At 37.8% G+C, this 18548-nt stretch overlaps 2 protein-coding genes across 3 annotated transcripts in view; one reads left to right on the top strand and one right to left on the bottom strand.

Annotated features, from left to right (window-relative positions):
- The window catches only part of DSC1 (desmocollin 1), a 346452-nt gene that overhangs the window by 11893 nt on the left and 316011 nt on the right, over positions 1 to 18548 (top strand). The gene's annotated exons all lie outside the window — the stretch shown is intronic.
- The window catches only part of DSG3 (desmoglein 3), a 31472-nt gene that overhangs the window by 2575 nt on the left and 10349 nt on the right, over positions 1 to 18548 (bottom strand). Inside the window, exons 2-14 of the mRNA XM_045042020.1 lie at positions 17895 to 17930; positions 17244 to 17372; positions 16226 to 16381; positions 15621 to 15765; positions 14799 to 14965; positions 13788 to 13916; positions 13299 to 13484; positions 10012 to 10283; positions 9259 to 9398; positions 7614 to 7838; positions 5753 to 6010; positions 1760 to 1899; positions 1174 to 1237 (exon numbers count right to left, since the gene is read on the bottom strand). Of these exons, the coding sequence (XP_044897955.1) occupies positions 1174 to 1237; positions 1760 to 1899; positions 5753 to 6010; positions 7614 to 7838; positions 9259 to 9398; positions 10012 to 10283; positions 13299 to 13484; positions 13788 to 13916; positions 14799 to 14965; positions 15621 to 15765; positions 16226 to 16381; positions 17244 to 17372; positions 17895 to 17930 (2047 nt within the window). The remainder of the gene's footprint in view (positions 1 to 1173; positions 1238 to 1759; positions 1900 to 5752; positions 6011 to 7613; positions 7839 to 9258; positions 9399 to 10011; positions 10284 to 13298; positions 13485 to 13787; positions 13917 to 14798; positions 14966 to 15620; positions 15766 to 16225; positions 16382 to 17243; positions 17373 to 17894; positions 17931 to 18548) is intronic.

The raw sequence follows: 18548 nt of genomic DNA, 5'->3' as shown, positions 1-18548 counted from the left end.
AAATTGCTCTGCAAGCATACTAATTGAAAAATATACACAGGAAATAGGTTTTCAGTGACAAGAGCCAGAAATAATAAAAAGTAAAAACAGAATATTCAGCACATAGCCATGGAAAGCTTCTAAGGCAATGCTTATTTGTTTTCAGGAAAAAAAAGAAATTGAAATTAAGCTGTCATATTGCTGTAGTATGGAAACTAAAGAGGGAACATGCATGATATAATCAAGCAAATTAGCAGGCACTAATTTAGTGTCTTGGAGCCTAAAGAAAATTTAACGAGTTATGACTATTCTACTACCTTTACATTACACTTTCATGGAAAATTATATTTTTCTAGAGAATTCTGAATATAGTTTTTGCTATGTAAATAAAACGGGAGAAGCAGGTGAGGATCTGGGGTAGCTGATAAAGGCAGACATTTTGGGTGATCTCATGCAGACTTTGCAGGCTAGATATTTAAAAACAATCTGTTGCTATGTGTGGAATTAAGAAAAAAATTTTTAATATTAGGCATTAGTTCTTGTTCCTCCAGAGTATGCCTTAGTTGTGGCATTGAGATAATATGAATAAAATGGTCATTTGGTAAGCCAAAGAAATAAATAATTTCGCCTATGTCACAACATAAACGATCTTGTCCCATTATGCTTGAATGTGAAACTGTTACTTGAACTCAAATCGGGGTATTGTTAGTTCTGGGGAAGGAAGAAGGGCAACAATATAGAAGATGTGCACATGTGAGGTTTAACTGCAAATATTATCCAATGTTAAGAATAGTCAGAGTTGAGTGGTAGGTACACAGTATTTGCTATATTTTCCTTTACATTTTCTACATGTGAACTCTTTCCTAATTAAAAAAAATAGTAATTGACTGAGAACTATACTTCAGTTTATCAAAGTTTGGAAAATATATAACAAATCTTCAGATATTAAAAATGGCTGCATCACTGGACAATGAACTTCAACGAACTTACTGAAACCTGAGCTAGGTCATGGAATTGACTAATATACTAATAGTAAATCTTTTCATTGAAACCCATTGTTCACTGGTAACATCTCCCCGGCATGTGTACATATGTGCAAATTATTAAGAAAATGATTTAGAGCACTTATTATTTTTCAGTATTTCTTATTTAATCCAATATTGCCTTAAAAATATCCATTTGTTGTTCACTTACCAGAATTTTCCATGAAATCGGCTCCATTGGCAGTTATAGGCGGCACACGAATATTTGTGATTTCCTGCAAACCAAAATAAATATATTTAAATGTCCCAAAAATAAATATATTTAAAAATGAACCAAATTTCATGGAAATATGGGTGAAATGGGCTGTTTGCAAAAGATGACTTTACAAGAAGCCCAAATTATTGCAGGACTAACCATTTTTATGATGTAACATCTGAAGAGCTATGATCCTAAAAGGTTCCATTTATTTCAGCATTGACTCACAGAAGTCTTTAAAGATCGAGGAGTGTCTTATTTTTATACCCTGCTACTGTTTTTCCTATCTGAATATAAATCTGAGTTTGCTCTATGTGATTGAAATAAATGTTTTAATATTTTTTTAATGTTTATTCATTTATTTTGAGAGAGAGAGAGAAAGAGTGCATTTGTGAGCAGGGGAGGGGCAGAGAGAGAGGCGAGGGAAAATTCCAAGCAGGGCTCAATCCCAGGAGATCAAGACCTGAGCCAAAATCAATAGTCGGACCAACCAACTGAGCCAAACAGGTGCCCTGAAATGTTTTAGAAACTGGGTCCTCACCTTGTCTTCAGGTTGAGCTCCTTCGATTCCCCACTGATGAATTGTTCCTTCCGAACCATCAGGAACTGGGATAAATCCTCCTGCCACTCCCCCCATAGAACCCATCCCGCAGTCACAGATCAGCAGCAGAAGAGGGGCCACTGGTTATAAAGGAAAACAAAATATCACAACATTTGAGTCATTTGGAAACAATTTGACGTGACAGTTGTCTGAAAAGTTACAAAGAAAATACAATATTTTCAGTACTCATGGAACATCTAATAGAAAGAAAAATTAGTTTCTACAAAATAAAGTGTAAGCATCCTAAAATTTCATGTAATTATGAAACCGAAGGAGATAGATCATTCTTGTGATATGTGTATTTTCTTAAAACAGGGACTGTTTGATGAATGGTAAAAGTGGTTGTTCAATTCCTCAATCCTTTTCTGTAGTAGATATATATTTTTATTGCATTTATTTGTATATGCTGAGCTATGTATATTACGTCAGGTGAATACACACCTGATTGGTCAGGATTTTGGGCAGGTGGGTGGGGTAACGTTCCTGTAATCAGGACTCTACAGATCTCCTAGTAAACAGCAATTAACTGGCAAACTCCCTCCACAAGTAGAATGATGAGCTAATACCAATGCATTCTTAATTGTGATTTAAGAATCTCTAGCTTGGAGGGGCCTTCCAGTCAGGGTAATTTTCATTTTTTCTGTGCATATCTGTCACATCTCAGCAATAAAGATTAACATCATTCTCATGCTAATGGACCAAGAGAAAAATGTACTCTTTCTTGAAAAGAAGCCCTGGAAAGCTAGGTAGTCAGTGACCCCACCCTCACGTCTGGCCTGTCAAGTCTTCTTGAATCCTCACGTTTGAATTCTGTCCATTTAGAGTTGGTTTAGTGAGGGGTTTAAGAGCACAGCCTCTGGAGTCAGACTTGCAGGGTTTGTATTTTGGCTCCAACCCTCACCAGCTAGATACGTTATATCATCTTTTCTCATTTCTATGGATTCATCCAGAGAATGGGAGAATGCATTTGATCTATATCATAGCTTATCGTGAAGATCAAATAAGTTAGTAGTATAAGAAAGGGTAGTGAGTGCTATGAGGATTTGCTGGTATTGTTTGGATGGGTTACGTCAGTTATGCAAATTAGGTCAGTCCTGTATATTAGCTCTATACAAAATGAAAAAAGGCCAAGTATATAAATAAAATAGGTTGGGCATAATTGATGTATTTTCTTAAAGTCTAATATAATGTTCATGTAAATGATACTACTACAGGCTTTTTTAAATTGCCATTCTCAATATCATGACTTTGTTAGTGTGCGGGATTGAGTCCTATGAGTTGACAAATTAGTTTTTTGGTGATGAAGGTACATCTGTACGCTGAGCATTTTTAGGTGGGCATGAATAATCTTTTAGTGATCTTGCTTGTCACTGTATCTGCAACATATATCTGCTTTTTATTTAAAAAAATTTTTTTTTCAACGTTTATTTATTTTTGGGACAGAGAGAGACAGAGCATGAACGGGGGAGGGGCAGAGAGAGAGGGAGACACAGAATCGGAAACAGGCTCCAGGCTCTGAGCCATCAGCCCAGAGCCCGACGCGGGGCTCGAACTCACGGACTGCGAGATCGTGACCTGGCTGAAGTCGGACGCTTAACCGACTGCGCCACCCAGGCGCCCCATATATCTGCTTTTTATATATGTATCCAGAAAAAGTTTTCCAAAGTGTTGAGTGCATTTCTACGGTCTGAAAAATGTGTGTTCTGTCCTGCGCAAAAATCAAAACATGGCGTTTTTTTCAAATGGTAGCAACACAGGAAGCAAATGTGATCGTGAGAATATAACACAGTGTGTCTTCTCTGATTGCCATCTGGAGCCGCAATCCCAAATGTACAATGGCCTGCCTCTATGATTTATCCACACCCTTAAAGTCAGCATTTCAAAACTAAGCTCATCAGTGCCACCCTATGTATCTGTGCCTCATCTAATATTTCTAGTTTCATTGAGTGATTTAAGTGACAACTGAATTCAGTGGTTCAGCTGGGTTTCTTATCCATTCTTCATATTCATCAGTCTCCAAATCTTCTCCACGTAATGGAGATTACGTGTACATCTCCATTACACGTATAACAAATATAATTGTTATATTGTAAATATAACAATGCCTCACACATTTGCCCTTTCTTTTCCAGTCTCATATCACAGCTCTGAATCTGGCTTCGATCATCTCCTTGCAAGTATTACAATAACCTCCTAACTGTAATTTCGTTTCTAATTTAGCGCGCACACCACTGCCAGTGTTATCTTTCCAAAACACAAATATGAACATGCTAGGTTTTTATTCAGACACGTTCAGCAGCTCTTTTTTCTCATAACTTAAGGAACAAACACCGTAACAGGTGTATGTAAGCCCTTTCAAGTTGGTACCAGTGCATTCTCCAGGTTCAGCTCCTTTACTGTCCACAGTTTCCCCATTTGTTAGCCTCCTTACATGTGAGTCCTAAAACAGGAGAAGCATTTTCTGGCTTTTGCCCAGTGCTGTTGCCCTTTGGAAACACTTTCCCCTCTTTTTGTACTTATACCTGACTCATTTTTCGAGCCACAAATTGATGATTCTCCTATTCTGTGAAGCCCCAGTAATAGATAGCCCTTGGTAGTAAATTCTTCGATAGCTGTTATCATGGTATAGTTTCTTCCATAGACTGAGACATACATACATCTGTGAACTACGTGAAAACCAGAATCAGGTTCCCTTTTTCAGCTGGATGCTTGTCAAGACTCACATAGATGCGCTTGGAAAATTTGGTTTTGAAATTGAGTAATATGATATTGAAAAACTGAAAGGTACGTCAATTTCAGCTGTTAAATGACATGGTGAGTGATAACTGCAAAATAGGAAACACTTGTGAGGAAGGAGGAAGGAGAATATACCACGTGTGTTGGACGACTCTGGAGGTCACACCACAGTTGTAAATATGACAACTTACTATTTTTTTTTAATAAGAAGAGATATGAACAAATACAGCAAACATTAATATCTGTTAAGTCTGCATGATGTCTATGTGCGTGACTGTCATGTAATTTTCTGTACTTCTTTGTGGTTTGAAAATATTTCACAGATTTTTAAAAAGTTTAAGTGAAGAGGTTGGAGTGGACTTGATCATCACGCACAGTCATTTTATTCTAAAAGCCTATGGTTCTGTAATAAATTTGGGAAGGGATTGTGAATTTTTCAAAGATTTTTCTTATATAAGAGTTTGCCATGAAGTTCTTTTACATAGAGACCTATTACATTCAAAATATTATTTGGTTCACAAGATTTTGATTTAAATGCAGCTTTTTAGAAACCTGTCCATTAAATAAAATAAATTTTGCTTTTATTGAAAAACAAAACATGTGTAGTTTCCCCACATGTGTTCAGTAAACTTAATCTTATTAAGTAAAAGCCGTTAAGAGGGTGTGTATATGGGTGGTAAGCTATTTTCAGGAAGTGCTGGATTAAGCAATAATTTTTCAGGGCCCCTGATGTATTAATGTTCATTATAGAGCTCAAACCTCTATATTCTCTATGGTTTTCCTTAGATTTATTTGGCCAGGGTTCTCCTTCTATTTTAAAATCTCATGAGATTTTAATATGGAGAAGACATTTTAGAAAGTAGTGCATTGTAGATAAAGGCGTTATTTTGATTATGAACATTACTGGCAGTGTGTAGAAAGTTCATGATTTAATTTTTTCTTGTTGATTCTCTTGCAGTGTTTTCTAAATGTCTAACATGTATGACATGCTTTGTTGTATTATGAATATAGATTGTTGGCAAATGACATGCTAACTTTAAATATCTCAGATTCTTCCTGAAAATGCCACTTTCCTCTATCTTTGCCTAGAATGCAGTTAAGGAATGGCTTTAAGTCGCAAAGGTGGCATCCTGTGCAGCATGCCTCCGCAGAGACTGATTCCACATCCAAAACGGAATTTAACTTTGGCATACTCACATAGCAACAGCAGAAGACCAAGGAAGATCAGGCCGATGGCTGCAGGTCCCAGCCTCCACGATGAGCCTCCACCTATGCGTTCAGGGTCTTTGTGCCCATTAGAATTTCCACAGGTGTCCCTGTTGTCACACTGACAGACTTGTAGAGTCAGGCTCTCTGGTGTCTCACACTGTCTGTCCTGACTGTCGGTAACTGTGAGCGAGATGGTGTACGTTCCAGGAGACACCTGCTGCTGGGCATTAAGGAGGGCGGAAGTAGCTGCAGACAAACATCATACAAATCAACAGCAGGACAAGGTGTCTTTTACCCTTCAAACTGCCTATTTTTGCTAACAGAACCAGGGGTGCCTTAAACATCATGGCCACAAATAGTGAGACTGATAGTAAGGTGAGATTTGAGCAGTTATTAGTGAGAAGGGGTTCAGTTGGGTAAAGCAGGCTGCACTTCCTCCTTGTCCTTCTTTCTGCCTCTGTTACTGTCACTCATGAAGACCCAGTCCTACCCTGATATTTCCCTTGAAAGATGATGGGAGGCAGGTATTGTGTTGACATGAAGCCCCCCTCTCCTGTGACGTAACCCCTCTCCTGTATGTCTGCACCAACCCCCTGGACTCTGGTGTGTGGCCCTCGGAACGTATGCCTTCCCCCTGAGTTCATGTTTTTATGCCTGACTTATCAAGACTGAGTTTCTGCTTTGGCTTCCACTACGCCAGCTGTTCCTGATAGTTTGCATCCCCTGTGCCCAAATGCTGGTTGTTGTATGGGATTCTCTGAAGTGACGGCCTGTTGCCTGTCTGTCTCATGAATATTGATCACCCTCCATTCTCCATTGCTGTGTTGTCCCTTTCTAAGTGGGCTCCAGCAGCAGCTCTTGCAAGCTGCAGAGTTGTGTCAACTGGATCACTCTCGATCCTACCCTGCCCTTTGGTACTGTGCCCGAGCCACCCAGTCCACACCGTTGCCTTGTGCAGCCTCCCCCAAGCAGGTGTGCCTAGTGCTGGCTCTCCTCTGTCTCTGATGTCTTGTGTGCGGCCTTTTTATTGGCCACGTGCCATGTGCCAGTAAACCCGTTTGGACCCAAATGCTACACGCGTAATTTGGAGCTCGAGACTTCTACCAAGATCAGTAAGGCCCTCGGAAAGAAGGCCGTGGAGAACAAGATCCCAATTGCTGATACTTATGGCTAGGGCGCGATAGAGCATATTCATGGAAGGGGGCAAGACTGGTTCAGAAAAGAGCTGGGGAAACCTGAGAAGATACTTATTAAGTCCAATGGCTATTTCTATGAGACTGCTAGAAAATATAGGTAATGTAAGTTTAGCATGATAAAAGTTAGGAGAAACGGAAGGATGGATTAACTCTTTCTCACTGGCTAATGGGCTAATGGGAATTTCAGTCCCTCATGCTCTCAAAATTCCTGACCAGTGACAGACTAAGTAGCACTGCCAATGAGCCTTCAACAGGCAACTCGTCTAGTGCTTCATGTCTGTTCACAATCTGCCCTGTTAGGAAAAGTTTATATATTTAGAAATTTAAACAGCTCTGCAATAAAATAGATGCCTGACTCTCTTCTTTTTATGGTGTGCTGTGGAGGTAGAAATAAAACATGAAAAGCATGAAAATGTAAAACAGACTGCACCCGAAAAACAGAAAATGATAAATGGCGCTAACATTGTATCGTATCATTCCTTTTCTCTTCTGAAGAGAGAAGAAATTCATGAGACTAGGACCACATCTTCATTGCAAATAATTTTTTCAATTATTCTTGGAAAAGACTTGCTCCCTAATGAGCTCTTTTATCCATCTGGAAATAGAAAGCAGCAGCAACTTTCATTTATGGAAGCACATTTCCTATTACTCACCATTGAGTGTTGTGATACTCCATACAACTGGCAATTTTAGAGGCTGCTCCTCCAGGGAAAATGTGTAGGGGCCAGTATATTTATTGTCTAGTGCTCTAGCTGAGACAACCACAGAAGGCCGTGAACTACAAATTGTTGTCTTTTCAAGGACGATTGTTGGACAGTTTTCATTAAAACTGGGTACTTCAACATATACGGTGCCTGTAGAAGTTTTACCTGTGTTTTCTGTAAGAATAACATTTTAGAGTTAAAGAAATATACAGAATAAGATGTACCCAAGAAAATCTTTTACTTTTTTTAATGTTTATTTATTTTTGAAGAGAGAGAGAGAGACAGACAGAGTGCAAGTGGGGAAGGGCAGAGAGAGAGAGGGAGACACAGAATCCGAAAGCAAGGTTCAGGCTCTGAGCCATCAGCACAGAACCTGATGCGGGACTTAAGCTCATGAACCGTGAGATCATGACCTGAGCCAAAGTCGGATGCTTAACCGAGTGACCCAGGAGCCCCAAGAAAACCTTTCAAATGTCTCTTGCATGCAGCCACCTTAGTATGTCTTCTCATGAGAAATTATGTTTGTTATTCTTACAAGTAAAAAGATGTCATTTAATTTCCACATCTTGTAAAAAGCAAATTTAAATTTGTCAACTTAGCTGGTGACTGTAATTGGTAGCATTGGCTATTAAGTTAACATGCTTGAAACCAAGACCTCTGAGGTGATGCATTCACTGATTACCAATAAAATCAACATAAAAACAATAGTTTTCTTCAATTTCTCCATGCCAGTGCATGGTCCTGGCACTAGGTGAAAGATTTTTGCTTCTAAACCTTGAGCCAAAGTATTTGAAATAAACAATGATTTATTTTTATCATCCAAGATATAGAAGTTAATTGAAGAAAAAATTTTCAATGTTGACAATCTCAAATTTCCCAGTGGTGGGATTATATGAATAAATTCTGTTGTTTCCTGTGTAGCTTTTTGCTGTTTTTCCAGGTGATATGATTTTTGGTGTTTATTCTTGTTTTATTTTCCTGTGTTTGCTTATTGCCTGGGCATCAATTTCTTTATACTTGATGGAACACAAACACTCAATGAATACTATTTTTAAGACATCCCAGAAGATTTTATTGTTCAGTGATATAGTCACATGAGGTCTCTGTCAGTAGCTTCCTTTATAAGTAACTCAAAAAGGCATCTCACATTCAAGCTGAGCTTTCCTGACAGGCATTATGTATCAGTCTTTGTCCATCCTCTAAAAACCAGAAATTCCTGGAGGCCTAAAGATTCTGCCTCAACACAGCAAACCAGAGGGACTGAACACAGAATTCACTGGTACTACAAACTCCATTGAGAAAGTGGAATGCTCAGTTTTTTGGATTCAACTGCCTCAGATTTGAGACCCAAGGCCCCGAAGATAATTAACTGTATTTAGTGGTGAGCTAATATGTTAAGTAATCATAATCATCTATTCATAAAGAAATGCCAATTGGAGTAACATTTCTCTAAATGTGATTGAAATATATATTTTTTAATTTTTATTTTTTAAGTAATCTCGACACCCAACTTGGGGTTCGAACTCACAATCCCAAGGTCAAGAATCACATGCTCTATGGAGCCAGATGCCCCATTTTGAAATATTATTCTTACCATCTATGGCCAGAACCTCAGCTGTGATTGTCTTGTTAACTATGAAAGTAGAATCCCGATCGATGTTTTTGACAAATTTGATTTGAGCAGTTTTTGGATCAATGAATAGCAAACCACCATCATTACGTCCCATGATGTACCTGTTTTATGATAGAAAAGATAATAGTTTTCTTTCAAGTATGGAATGTTTACCTATTTAATGAAAATGACTCATTTTATATTTAATATATTTATATTTAATTTAAGACATTGAAAGATACTTTTAGAAATGGCAGCAGAAAATCAGCATATTAGCATGGACAAGCAGTATTTCATAATCCTTAAGTATTAGCCTGGTTTTTCAGTTTTCTACACTGTGCAATAAAATAATTGTGTCCTTGCTCTTACACTAACTAGTCTGCATGGTGTTCTTATATTGGGTCATGTATGTTTTGTAGGTGCTGTGTACCAAGGTCTTCTGGTGAACTTCCACTCTTTTTAAAGACTCAACAGGAAGTTTCTGTGAAATTTTTTCCCGATTTCTCTCAACAGGCTAAGACATTCTCTTAGTTTACACTTTAACTTACGCTCATGTTATCTTTACTCATAGCATAGTATGTTCCGTGATTTGGCTACATGTCTCTTCTTGAGTTATCGAGTTGTTTGAGTTGGCACTTTGTATCTCTGTATTCTTGGCATATAATGTTGGGGTGTTATTTTGTAGTAGCTTGTAAATTAAAACGACATCAAGGAATAATGTAAAAACAATCTTACTTGACGTATGAGGCAGCTTTTCTGGTGTCTTCATCTATGGCTTGATATGTTCCCAGGACATAATTGACCAATTTTTTAGTACTTATGCCTTTCTTCACAGTAAATGTCTTGGAAGCGGGATGGAACATAATTCCTTCTTTCACATTCACCACTTTAATCATGACTGGGGTTGACTGGACTCGATACTGAGAGATTACTGATTGGTGAAATTCAGCTTTGTTTTTGACAGCAATACCAAGTTGCACATTTTGTAGTTGCTCATAATCTAGAGGCTGGAGTAAAAAATAGAAGGGAAGATGTATCACAGAAATACAATCTGGTGAAACCAGAAGAGGAAAAGAGAACTTTATGTTACATGCTATGAGTGGCTGTTTTTATTTCTCCATAGCAAGACAATTTCAGAAATCATTGTAATGTTGAGATAGAGAAATCATTAAAATTTTTAACTTATAAGACTTCAGCTTCTTAACCGATACTTACAAAACAGGGTACCTCTTTGTAGACTACTAAAACATCATTATAGCTCCTTTAGGCTCTGTGGTGCGATGGAAAGAATCCCAAATTTGCTATAGTAGCATGGTTTGAATCCTGGTTCTGTGGCCTAATAGCTGTGTGACTCATAGCAGAATATTTATTTTCTCTGATTCTCAAATTGTCACTTCTGAAAAAACCCCCAAATCTTACCTCATCAGATTGTTGTGAGGACTTCACAAATTTTGTCCCCAAACGCATTCCTAAAAATGGCAGTTATAGCCATTCAGAGAATAGCTATTGGATTCGTGTGCAATAGCGTCTTTCCTGATTAAAAAATTTCTAGGTGGCAAAGGCGGACCATCATAATAAACTTGGTTGGCCAATATGCATCTGAAAAGCAGTGGGTGGGTGGCCCACCAACTCTTTGTAGAACCATTTTCAGATGGTCTTGCATGATAACTATTTGTTTGACCGTCTTATTGACCGTCTTATTGACCTCAAGGACTGAGGAATCCCAGGAAAGCTTCTTCCATTCACTAATACATTTTTTTGAGTGTGATGAGATAAGGAAATGTTCATTGGGGATACATTTGTATATTACTGAAAATAATTAAGGGCAGAGTTCTGGATTTGAGTTTTAAGTCTGTAATGAGTAGTTTTGTGAGCTCAAGCATTCCCCAAGGGAGTGGACGAGAATGTATAAACAGGTAATTATAATACAAGGGGAAAATAACAAGAGAAATTATAGAATCTATGCGCAAAAGTGAGTGAATACTTCTACTTGGGACAGTTAGGAATCCTGAGATGTTTCAAGTGAGCTGAGTGCGGAAGGATGAGGAGGATTTTTTCAGGCAGAGGTGAAGCGTTTTCAAATGCCCAGAGTTACAGAAAGTGACAGGGAGCTGGCTGCAGGTGGTGAGAGGCCTTATATATAACTCTGAGGAGGCTGAAGGTCATCTTGAAGGCCAGCAGCTGGTCATCAATCCTGGCTGCGATCAGAGTTCTCTGAGGAGTGTTTAAGACCCTCCTTTGCCTGGGCTTCCCCACAGACTAACGGAACCCATAGTTCCTACATTGCCATGGCTGAAGAAGAGTTGCAGGTGATTCAAGTGAGCAATAAGAGTTGTGGGTTGGGGCACCTGGGTGGCTCAGTTGGTTAAGCGACTGACTCTTGATTTCAGTATAGGTCATGATCTCACAGTTGTGGGGTTAAGCCCCACATTGGGCTCTGCACTGAATGCAGAGCCTGGTTGGGATTCTCTCTCTCCCTGTCTCTCTCTGCGCCTCTCTCACTCATGCACAGCATGTTCACTCGCTCTCTCTCTCAAAATAAATAAAGAAACTTAAAAAAAAAAGAAGAATTGAGGACCACTTTCACAGCCAATGGAGAACAAGGAACGATTTTAAAGAACAGAATGATCCAAATTGGTTTTAAGAAAAGCATGTTAGTAGACCAGTGGCAGGAGGAGGATGAAGGAGGAATAAAGGACATCAATCAGGAGGGATTATAGACATCTAGGGGTAAGGAGGCAAGGCCAGGTAGAGCACAGGCCAGCAGGAGGAAGACCAGGGCCAGACTTTAAGGACAATTTCCAGGGCAGAATTGGAGGACTGGCTGTTTGTTGTGAGGAAAGATATGGCCCAGGTTTCTAGTGTGGAAACTAGACGACACTGATACAGGAGAGAGAATACCTCATTTAAGGGATTGCTGGGGTTTATAATACAACCTTGCAAGTGAGGATGGCCTCAGCCCTCTCTCTGAAAAGCAGAGTAATAGGAGCTGCTTCCACAGCTTCCAGAAATCAGGCATTCCTGCAACGTTATGCCCTTGTTAAGGGCATATTATGGGTCTGACAATCTACTGGACTCAAGGAAATAAAGAAAGAAGGAAGGTCCCAGATAGTCCGGTGTCCTGTGCCAAAGAAGGTCTTCAAATAGTGGTTATTTTTTCTAGTCTATATAGTGTCCAGGCAGAAATACCCTTAACCCTTACATTATTCCAGATTGGATTCTGTGTGTGGGGCAGGAGGAGTGTCTGTTATAGCTAAGCATGTTAAATGGAAGGTTTACTCAATTATTATTTTTTATCTTGCAGATTTAACTATATAGTCCCATTTTCCAAAAAGTTGTTATTTTTCCCCTCTTATGACTGTAACTAATCCACTTAACACAAATTGATAAATTCACAAGCCACAATACCATGTATTCTTATCTTTTCCTAACTTTAATTGTAGAGAGTAAATGGATTAAGTCAATAAATGTGTTTTAATTCTGGTGCTTAAAGCAGGCACACCTATGAATATATGTATATTAGTGTGTGCTTACTATAGAAACTATGATAGCTTGGAAAGAAATAAATCAACATGTTTAAAAAAAGCTGTCCTGAGGCACCTGGGTGACTCAGTTGGTTAAGCTTCTGACTCTTGGTTTCGGCTCAGGTCATAATCTCATGGTTTGTGAGTTCAAGCCCCATGTTGGCTCTGCACTGACAGCATGGAGCCTACTTGGGATTCTCTCTCTCTCTTCCTTCTCCTCTCTCTCTCTCTCTCTCTCTCTCCTCCCTTTTCCATTCTCTCTCTCTCTTTTTCTCTCTCAAAATAAATAAACTTAAAAAATACAGTAAAAAGAAAGCTGTCCTTAGGTATTGGGGCTATGTTTGTGTCTTTAAAAAATCCTATCTACTTTTATGTGTTTTCTTCGTTTTCTGTAAAGAAGAGGTTTATTATTAATAAGTGAATAAAGTTTATTTGTAGAAATGATAGAGTTTGGGCTAATATGGAATAGTTTTACCACTGAAGAGAAATAGAACTTACCTTAACCACCTTCAGGATACCTTCATTGGTTCTGGGATCAGTTTGTATTTCAAACCAATTCCCTTCATTTCCAGAGGTAAAGAAATACACTGCAAGCCAATTATCTGTGAATTCTTCATCCCAATCTGTAACTTGAAATCTCATCAACTCAGAACTTAAAGTATTTTCCTCAATCTGTACTGAATACTAAAAAGGAGAGAAGCAGAATTTTGAGTTATTGTCAGCTTTTATCTAAAGAGAGTATATTTATTCTGAATAGCATATATCATTAATTCTGAAATTATGTATTGCCCCTTGCTTGTTACTAAATTCTTATATTTTACAAAAGCTTCTTTTTCAAGAAAAATGCAGACAACGTAAATAGAAGCCAGCAAGCAGGCAAATACTGAATTAGGATGGCAATATATTGTATAAATACAATGGGATGGTAGTATTGTAGTATAAAATTAAGAAAAAATCATAAATTATTCTTCAAGAGGCAACGTGTACCTGAGATTCTCTGAACATTGGGAAATTATCATTGACATCTTTTACTTTAATACTACATTCACATTGAGTTGAAAGTCCTTCTCCGTCTTTGTCTGCACCACTCACAACAAGATGATAGCTGCTAACTTGCTAAATTTGGACAAAAATAAAAAAAAAACATAATTAATCTCCAGCACCAAGAATACAAATAACACCTACCTGCTTCCTATGGGGGTGAAAATATTCAAGTTCATAGTTTATTCTCGAGAAGGATCACATGAGCTGTTCATTGTCCATCATAGAGGAGGCATGTGGGGCTCTGGATGGTTGGGTAAATTTTTATGGGGCTAAAACAGGTTTTCATTTTTGTGAGCTTCTTAGGGCAAGAAAGTACACAGTTGGAGCAAGATTGGGCATTGAAGATGGTGGGATGCTTATTTGAGGGAAGTTCACTTATAGAGCTTTCTTATTGGTCTATTCAGAGAATCATTTGCATAAAAGTAATAGAAAGTCTGACAAGGTATTGTGTGGTGATAAAGATGGTGGTGGTGGTGGTGATGGTAGTTATGGCGGTATGACGATGGGGAAGAGAAGAAGGGGATTCCTTAGTGTTCTGAAAGCAGGGGCAAAATTAAAACTGTTCAGTAGTAAAAGTGTAACATCAGAGAAAGCTTTATACCAGAAAGAAATTTCTTCCTTCATCTGAGAAATTTCATTTTCCTGCACCATATAAGGAATAAGTCACAGTTCAGTTTTTGTCCCTGGATGCTTTGATGCCTTCTTTTACTCTCCACTTTACCTCTCACTGGAATGCTGATACTTGTTTATTTAGGGTACAATTGATTCTACAGGTCTTAGGAACACATCTCACCCCGCTAGAATCACACTGGAATGCAAACAGTTTCCCTAGATTGCCTAGTTGAGTATGGAGAACTTCTTTTTCTTTCTCCTTAGGTAAAATGGGGTCACCTCTCTTGGCTTTCTTACAATCAAATCCTTTATTATTGTATAATCCCAAGTGCCTTGCTTTACCTCTCGATCAAGAGAATTGGTTAAAGTACGGACTTCGCCAGTGTGTCTGCTTAGGAGGAACATGGGTGTGCCTGCAGGTTCCTGAGAGACAATTTTGAAGGCAATTTTAGAGTTCAGGTGGTTTGGCTCATCTGCGTCTGTGGCATTTAGTACCATCACCAGCGAGTCTAGGAATACAGAAGTAGTTCACTAAAGAATATTTAAAGACTGACATTCTGTTCACATTAAATATTCAACACCATTTCAAATTGACCTTTGTTTTTAAAAATCTTGTCTATCGATATACTCAAAAACGAATTACATGTCTTTTTCAAGATCTCTTACTGTCTCAATCAGGTAGAACTGTGCTGCCTTCTGTAAAAATCCTCTCATTGGCCTTACGCCTTGGCTGTGTTGGAGTTGAGACTATTTTCTGTCTTTATTTCTTCCCTTCATGGATGGCATTATCATTCTTTCCTTTTCTCAAATTATCCAAGTAATTGTGTGTCTCTGTCCTTTATAATCTAAAAAAGTCCAGGTGATGCAGCCAGGCTACCTAAAACCACCCTTTTAGCTTTATGACTACTGCCAAGTACTCATGTGACTTAAATATATAGAATAATATACTATTGACTTGATAACAGGACTACAACCTAGAAATACAATGGCAGTGGATAAAGTACAAAATATTACAAAGGAAAACCCAGGTTATTTTGATGAATTTTTCTGCACAACTACTGGTGAAACTAAGACAATAAATTAGCTTCTAAAAGTGATATACTATAGTGATCCTTGTTTTTTAAAATAAAAGGTTAGAAGTGGTATATATTATAAAAGACTTACTTGAAGCACTGTTTTCTTCAATTTCACCCATGAATGTACTTTGTGAAAATACTGGAGGATTGTCATTGACATCTAAAATTTTAACTGTTAATATAAGTGGTTTCTCTACGTCTTGTCCTAGGGCATTCAGAGCGTGACAGGTGATCTAGAAAAAGGAGGGAAAAGTGACTCATTACTCTACAAACTCAGTTTGCATACTATTAAACCTTGTAGAAATAAGGCCTCTACTGGCATGTACAGACCTTTTGTGCAAAGAAGAAAAATATTTCCCCAACAAGTAGACAAAGTAAGAAAAGGTGGCCACCTTGGGCAGGCCAGTTAGGCAAGCTGCCCCTTCTTCCACTCTGGTCCTGTCCCATGGCAAGGTGAACTACTTTGCAGGATGCGTGTTGGATTTCAGTGCCTACTCACGCACCCTCCTGGCATATTCCTTCAGGGGCACAACCATAAATGGAGGCTCTTCATAGAGGGCCTAACATTGTTATTTGTTGGTGAATTGATTCATGTGCTGATCTCTCTTCTAAATTAACCAGTAGAAGGGTATTACATTCTAAAGCCACCAGGCACAAATGTGAGGGTGCCTAATATTGAGGACACAAACTTACCTGGAAGCTTGGAGTTTCCTCGCGATCAACTATGGCCGTTATGTTAATTTCTCCAGTGTTTTTGTCAACAACAAAGATTCCAAAAGGGGGTTGATCAATTCCCATTCCAGAAATTCGGTAGGTTATTTTCTGGGTTGCTTGGAAATCTGAAGTAATCTGTAGCCCAAAATACCCCAAAATGTTAATGTGATCATTCACCAGACCTTTGCCTTCCCCTTTTCTCCACCATCATAGTCTAAAGTCATCTGTTTATTTTATTCACTCTTTCTGACACTGCGATGGTTACTTTTTGCCTTGATAAATACTGGAAATGTGAAATAATTTAAATTGTTGCTTCTGTTGACCAGCACGGACCAATATATGTTAATCATTTTGGCTTTACAATGTTTGTTCAGGCTGTGGCCACCACGGTGATGTTAAAAGGCTGGAAGTCATGGATACTTAATATTGACAAGACTACTTCTGAATATTCCCTTCCTTAATAGACAATATTAAAACAAAGACATTTATTTTAGTTTAAATAGGAGGAGCTGGATAGAAAAAGAGGAAAGGGATTATACAGTGTTAAAAATAGGTATTAAATTGCTTACTATTATTATTTTATTTTTTATTATAATTTTTAATCTTTTTAAAATGGAAAGTTTCAAATATATAATGAACCTGATATTTCTCATCACCCAGTTTCGGTAATTATGAATACATGGACTCCCAAGAATTTTTCTCATTGTCTTATCCATATATTCTTTTGCCATTTGCTACAGTCCAGATCTAAATAAGGCTTATTCACTGAAATTGGTCCACATATTTCTTAGTTGTTTTTTATTACCCTAGAAGCCATAGTTCCTTCAACTTTCTCTATATTATTGTTATTGTATTTTTTTGGCTGAAGATACCAGGTTATTTTTTCTGTAGACTCCTCAATCTGCATTTTGATAAATGCAGTTGCCATCTCATTTTAATTTACATCTATTACATGTATTCTAAAAACTCACTTCGTCCCCCTGCTGATATGACTTACTTTGGCAATTGGGTTTCTTTTCGAGTTGTCTTCTCTTTCTCTGCAGGGTTTGGCAAATTTCACCCATTCACGTTTATATCTCCTTTTGCCTTGTAACGCAGTCTCATCTTCTCCATGTTGACCTTTTGTCTTACATGAAAAGGCATCCCATTTTATTATGCACATTGTTGGAAAGTTTTGCTTTGAGTATTAATTATTAACACCTAAGTTGAGGAGTCCCTATGTTTCATGGTATTTGGGACTGTCAAATGTCTAATTTGCCTGACCTCACATTTTGTCAAGCAAAGAAGAAACATTTAATAACTAAAACAATTACAGAACCATATGATTTTTAATATTAACATTTAATCATTTTTTATCTTTCCTTTGAATATTCCATAATATCTCACTGCTCTGGGCACCTAGGACTTGTTTAATAAAACTCTGTTGGTTTGTTTAAAATAAGAAAGCATGCATGAGATAAAAGTACAATAATGACATTTATACCTTGTTGGTATTTAAAACTGGGTTAGTTTCAATTTTATTTTCACAATTAAATTATTTAACAGTTTTAAAAAGTAAATAAATACTTATTTTTCTCAAGTACAATTTTCATTTTTTAAACTAAACTATTATTTTATTTTAACTACAAAAAACTTTTTCATACTTTACCTCTATTCGCAATTCTCCGTGAACCAATAGGAGCACCTGTAGACGTTTAAATAAAGTCAAATTAAATGTGAATTCTTCAAATAAGTAATTGCATAAGATAATCTTATTCATGTTGTGATTTGTTTTTGTTTCAAAAGAAGTAGATTTGGAGAAGCAGTATTCAAAGGGTAAAGTGCTCCCAGGAAAAAGAAAATACCCGAGATAGAAACAAGTTCTTCCAGTTTTTTAATCTGACTACACAATTTTAAGGAAATACAGAAGAACCTATGGAACTGTGCAGAACTCTGACAAACAGCCAGTTGTAGCAACCTGACATTGCTTACCTGGCTCTTCTGTACTTTCCAGGAACTGGGGGAGATACTGCTTTGGCAAACAGTGGCAAGCATCATTGTGATAAACTATTAGCTGGCTGCACTTACAGGGTAAGGCATTTTCTCAGTTGTACATGGGTGGAGAGGATGGGCTAGAACTAGTAAGGTTTAGAGAGTGGATGGGGATACAAAAGACGGGGATATACTTTGTAAAAGATGGGGATACGCTATTCCCATCACAAGGACTCTTTACTGTGGGACACAGATCTGCTTATCTCTGCCCTGTTACTTCAACTTAAATGTTGAACTTAAATTTTGTACTGATATGAAAAAATCAGATGAG

The sequence above is a fragment of the Felis catus genome, chromosome D3 (genome assembly GCF_018350175.1).
Source record: "Felis catus isolate Fca126 chromosome D3, F.catus_Fca126_mat1.0, whole genome shotgun sequence".
NCBI lineage: Eukaryota > Metazoa > Chordata > Mammalia > Carnivora > Felidae > Felis > Felis catus.
This window is presented reverse-complemented; position numbering and strand designations above follow the sequence as displayed.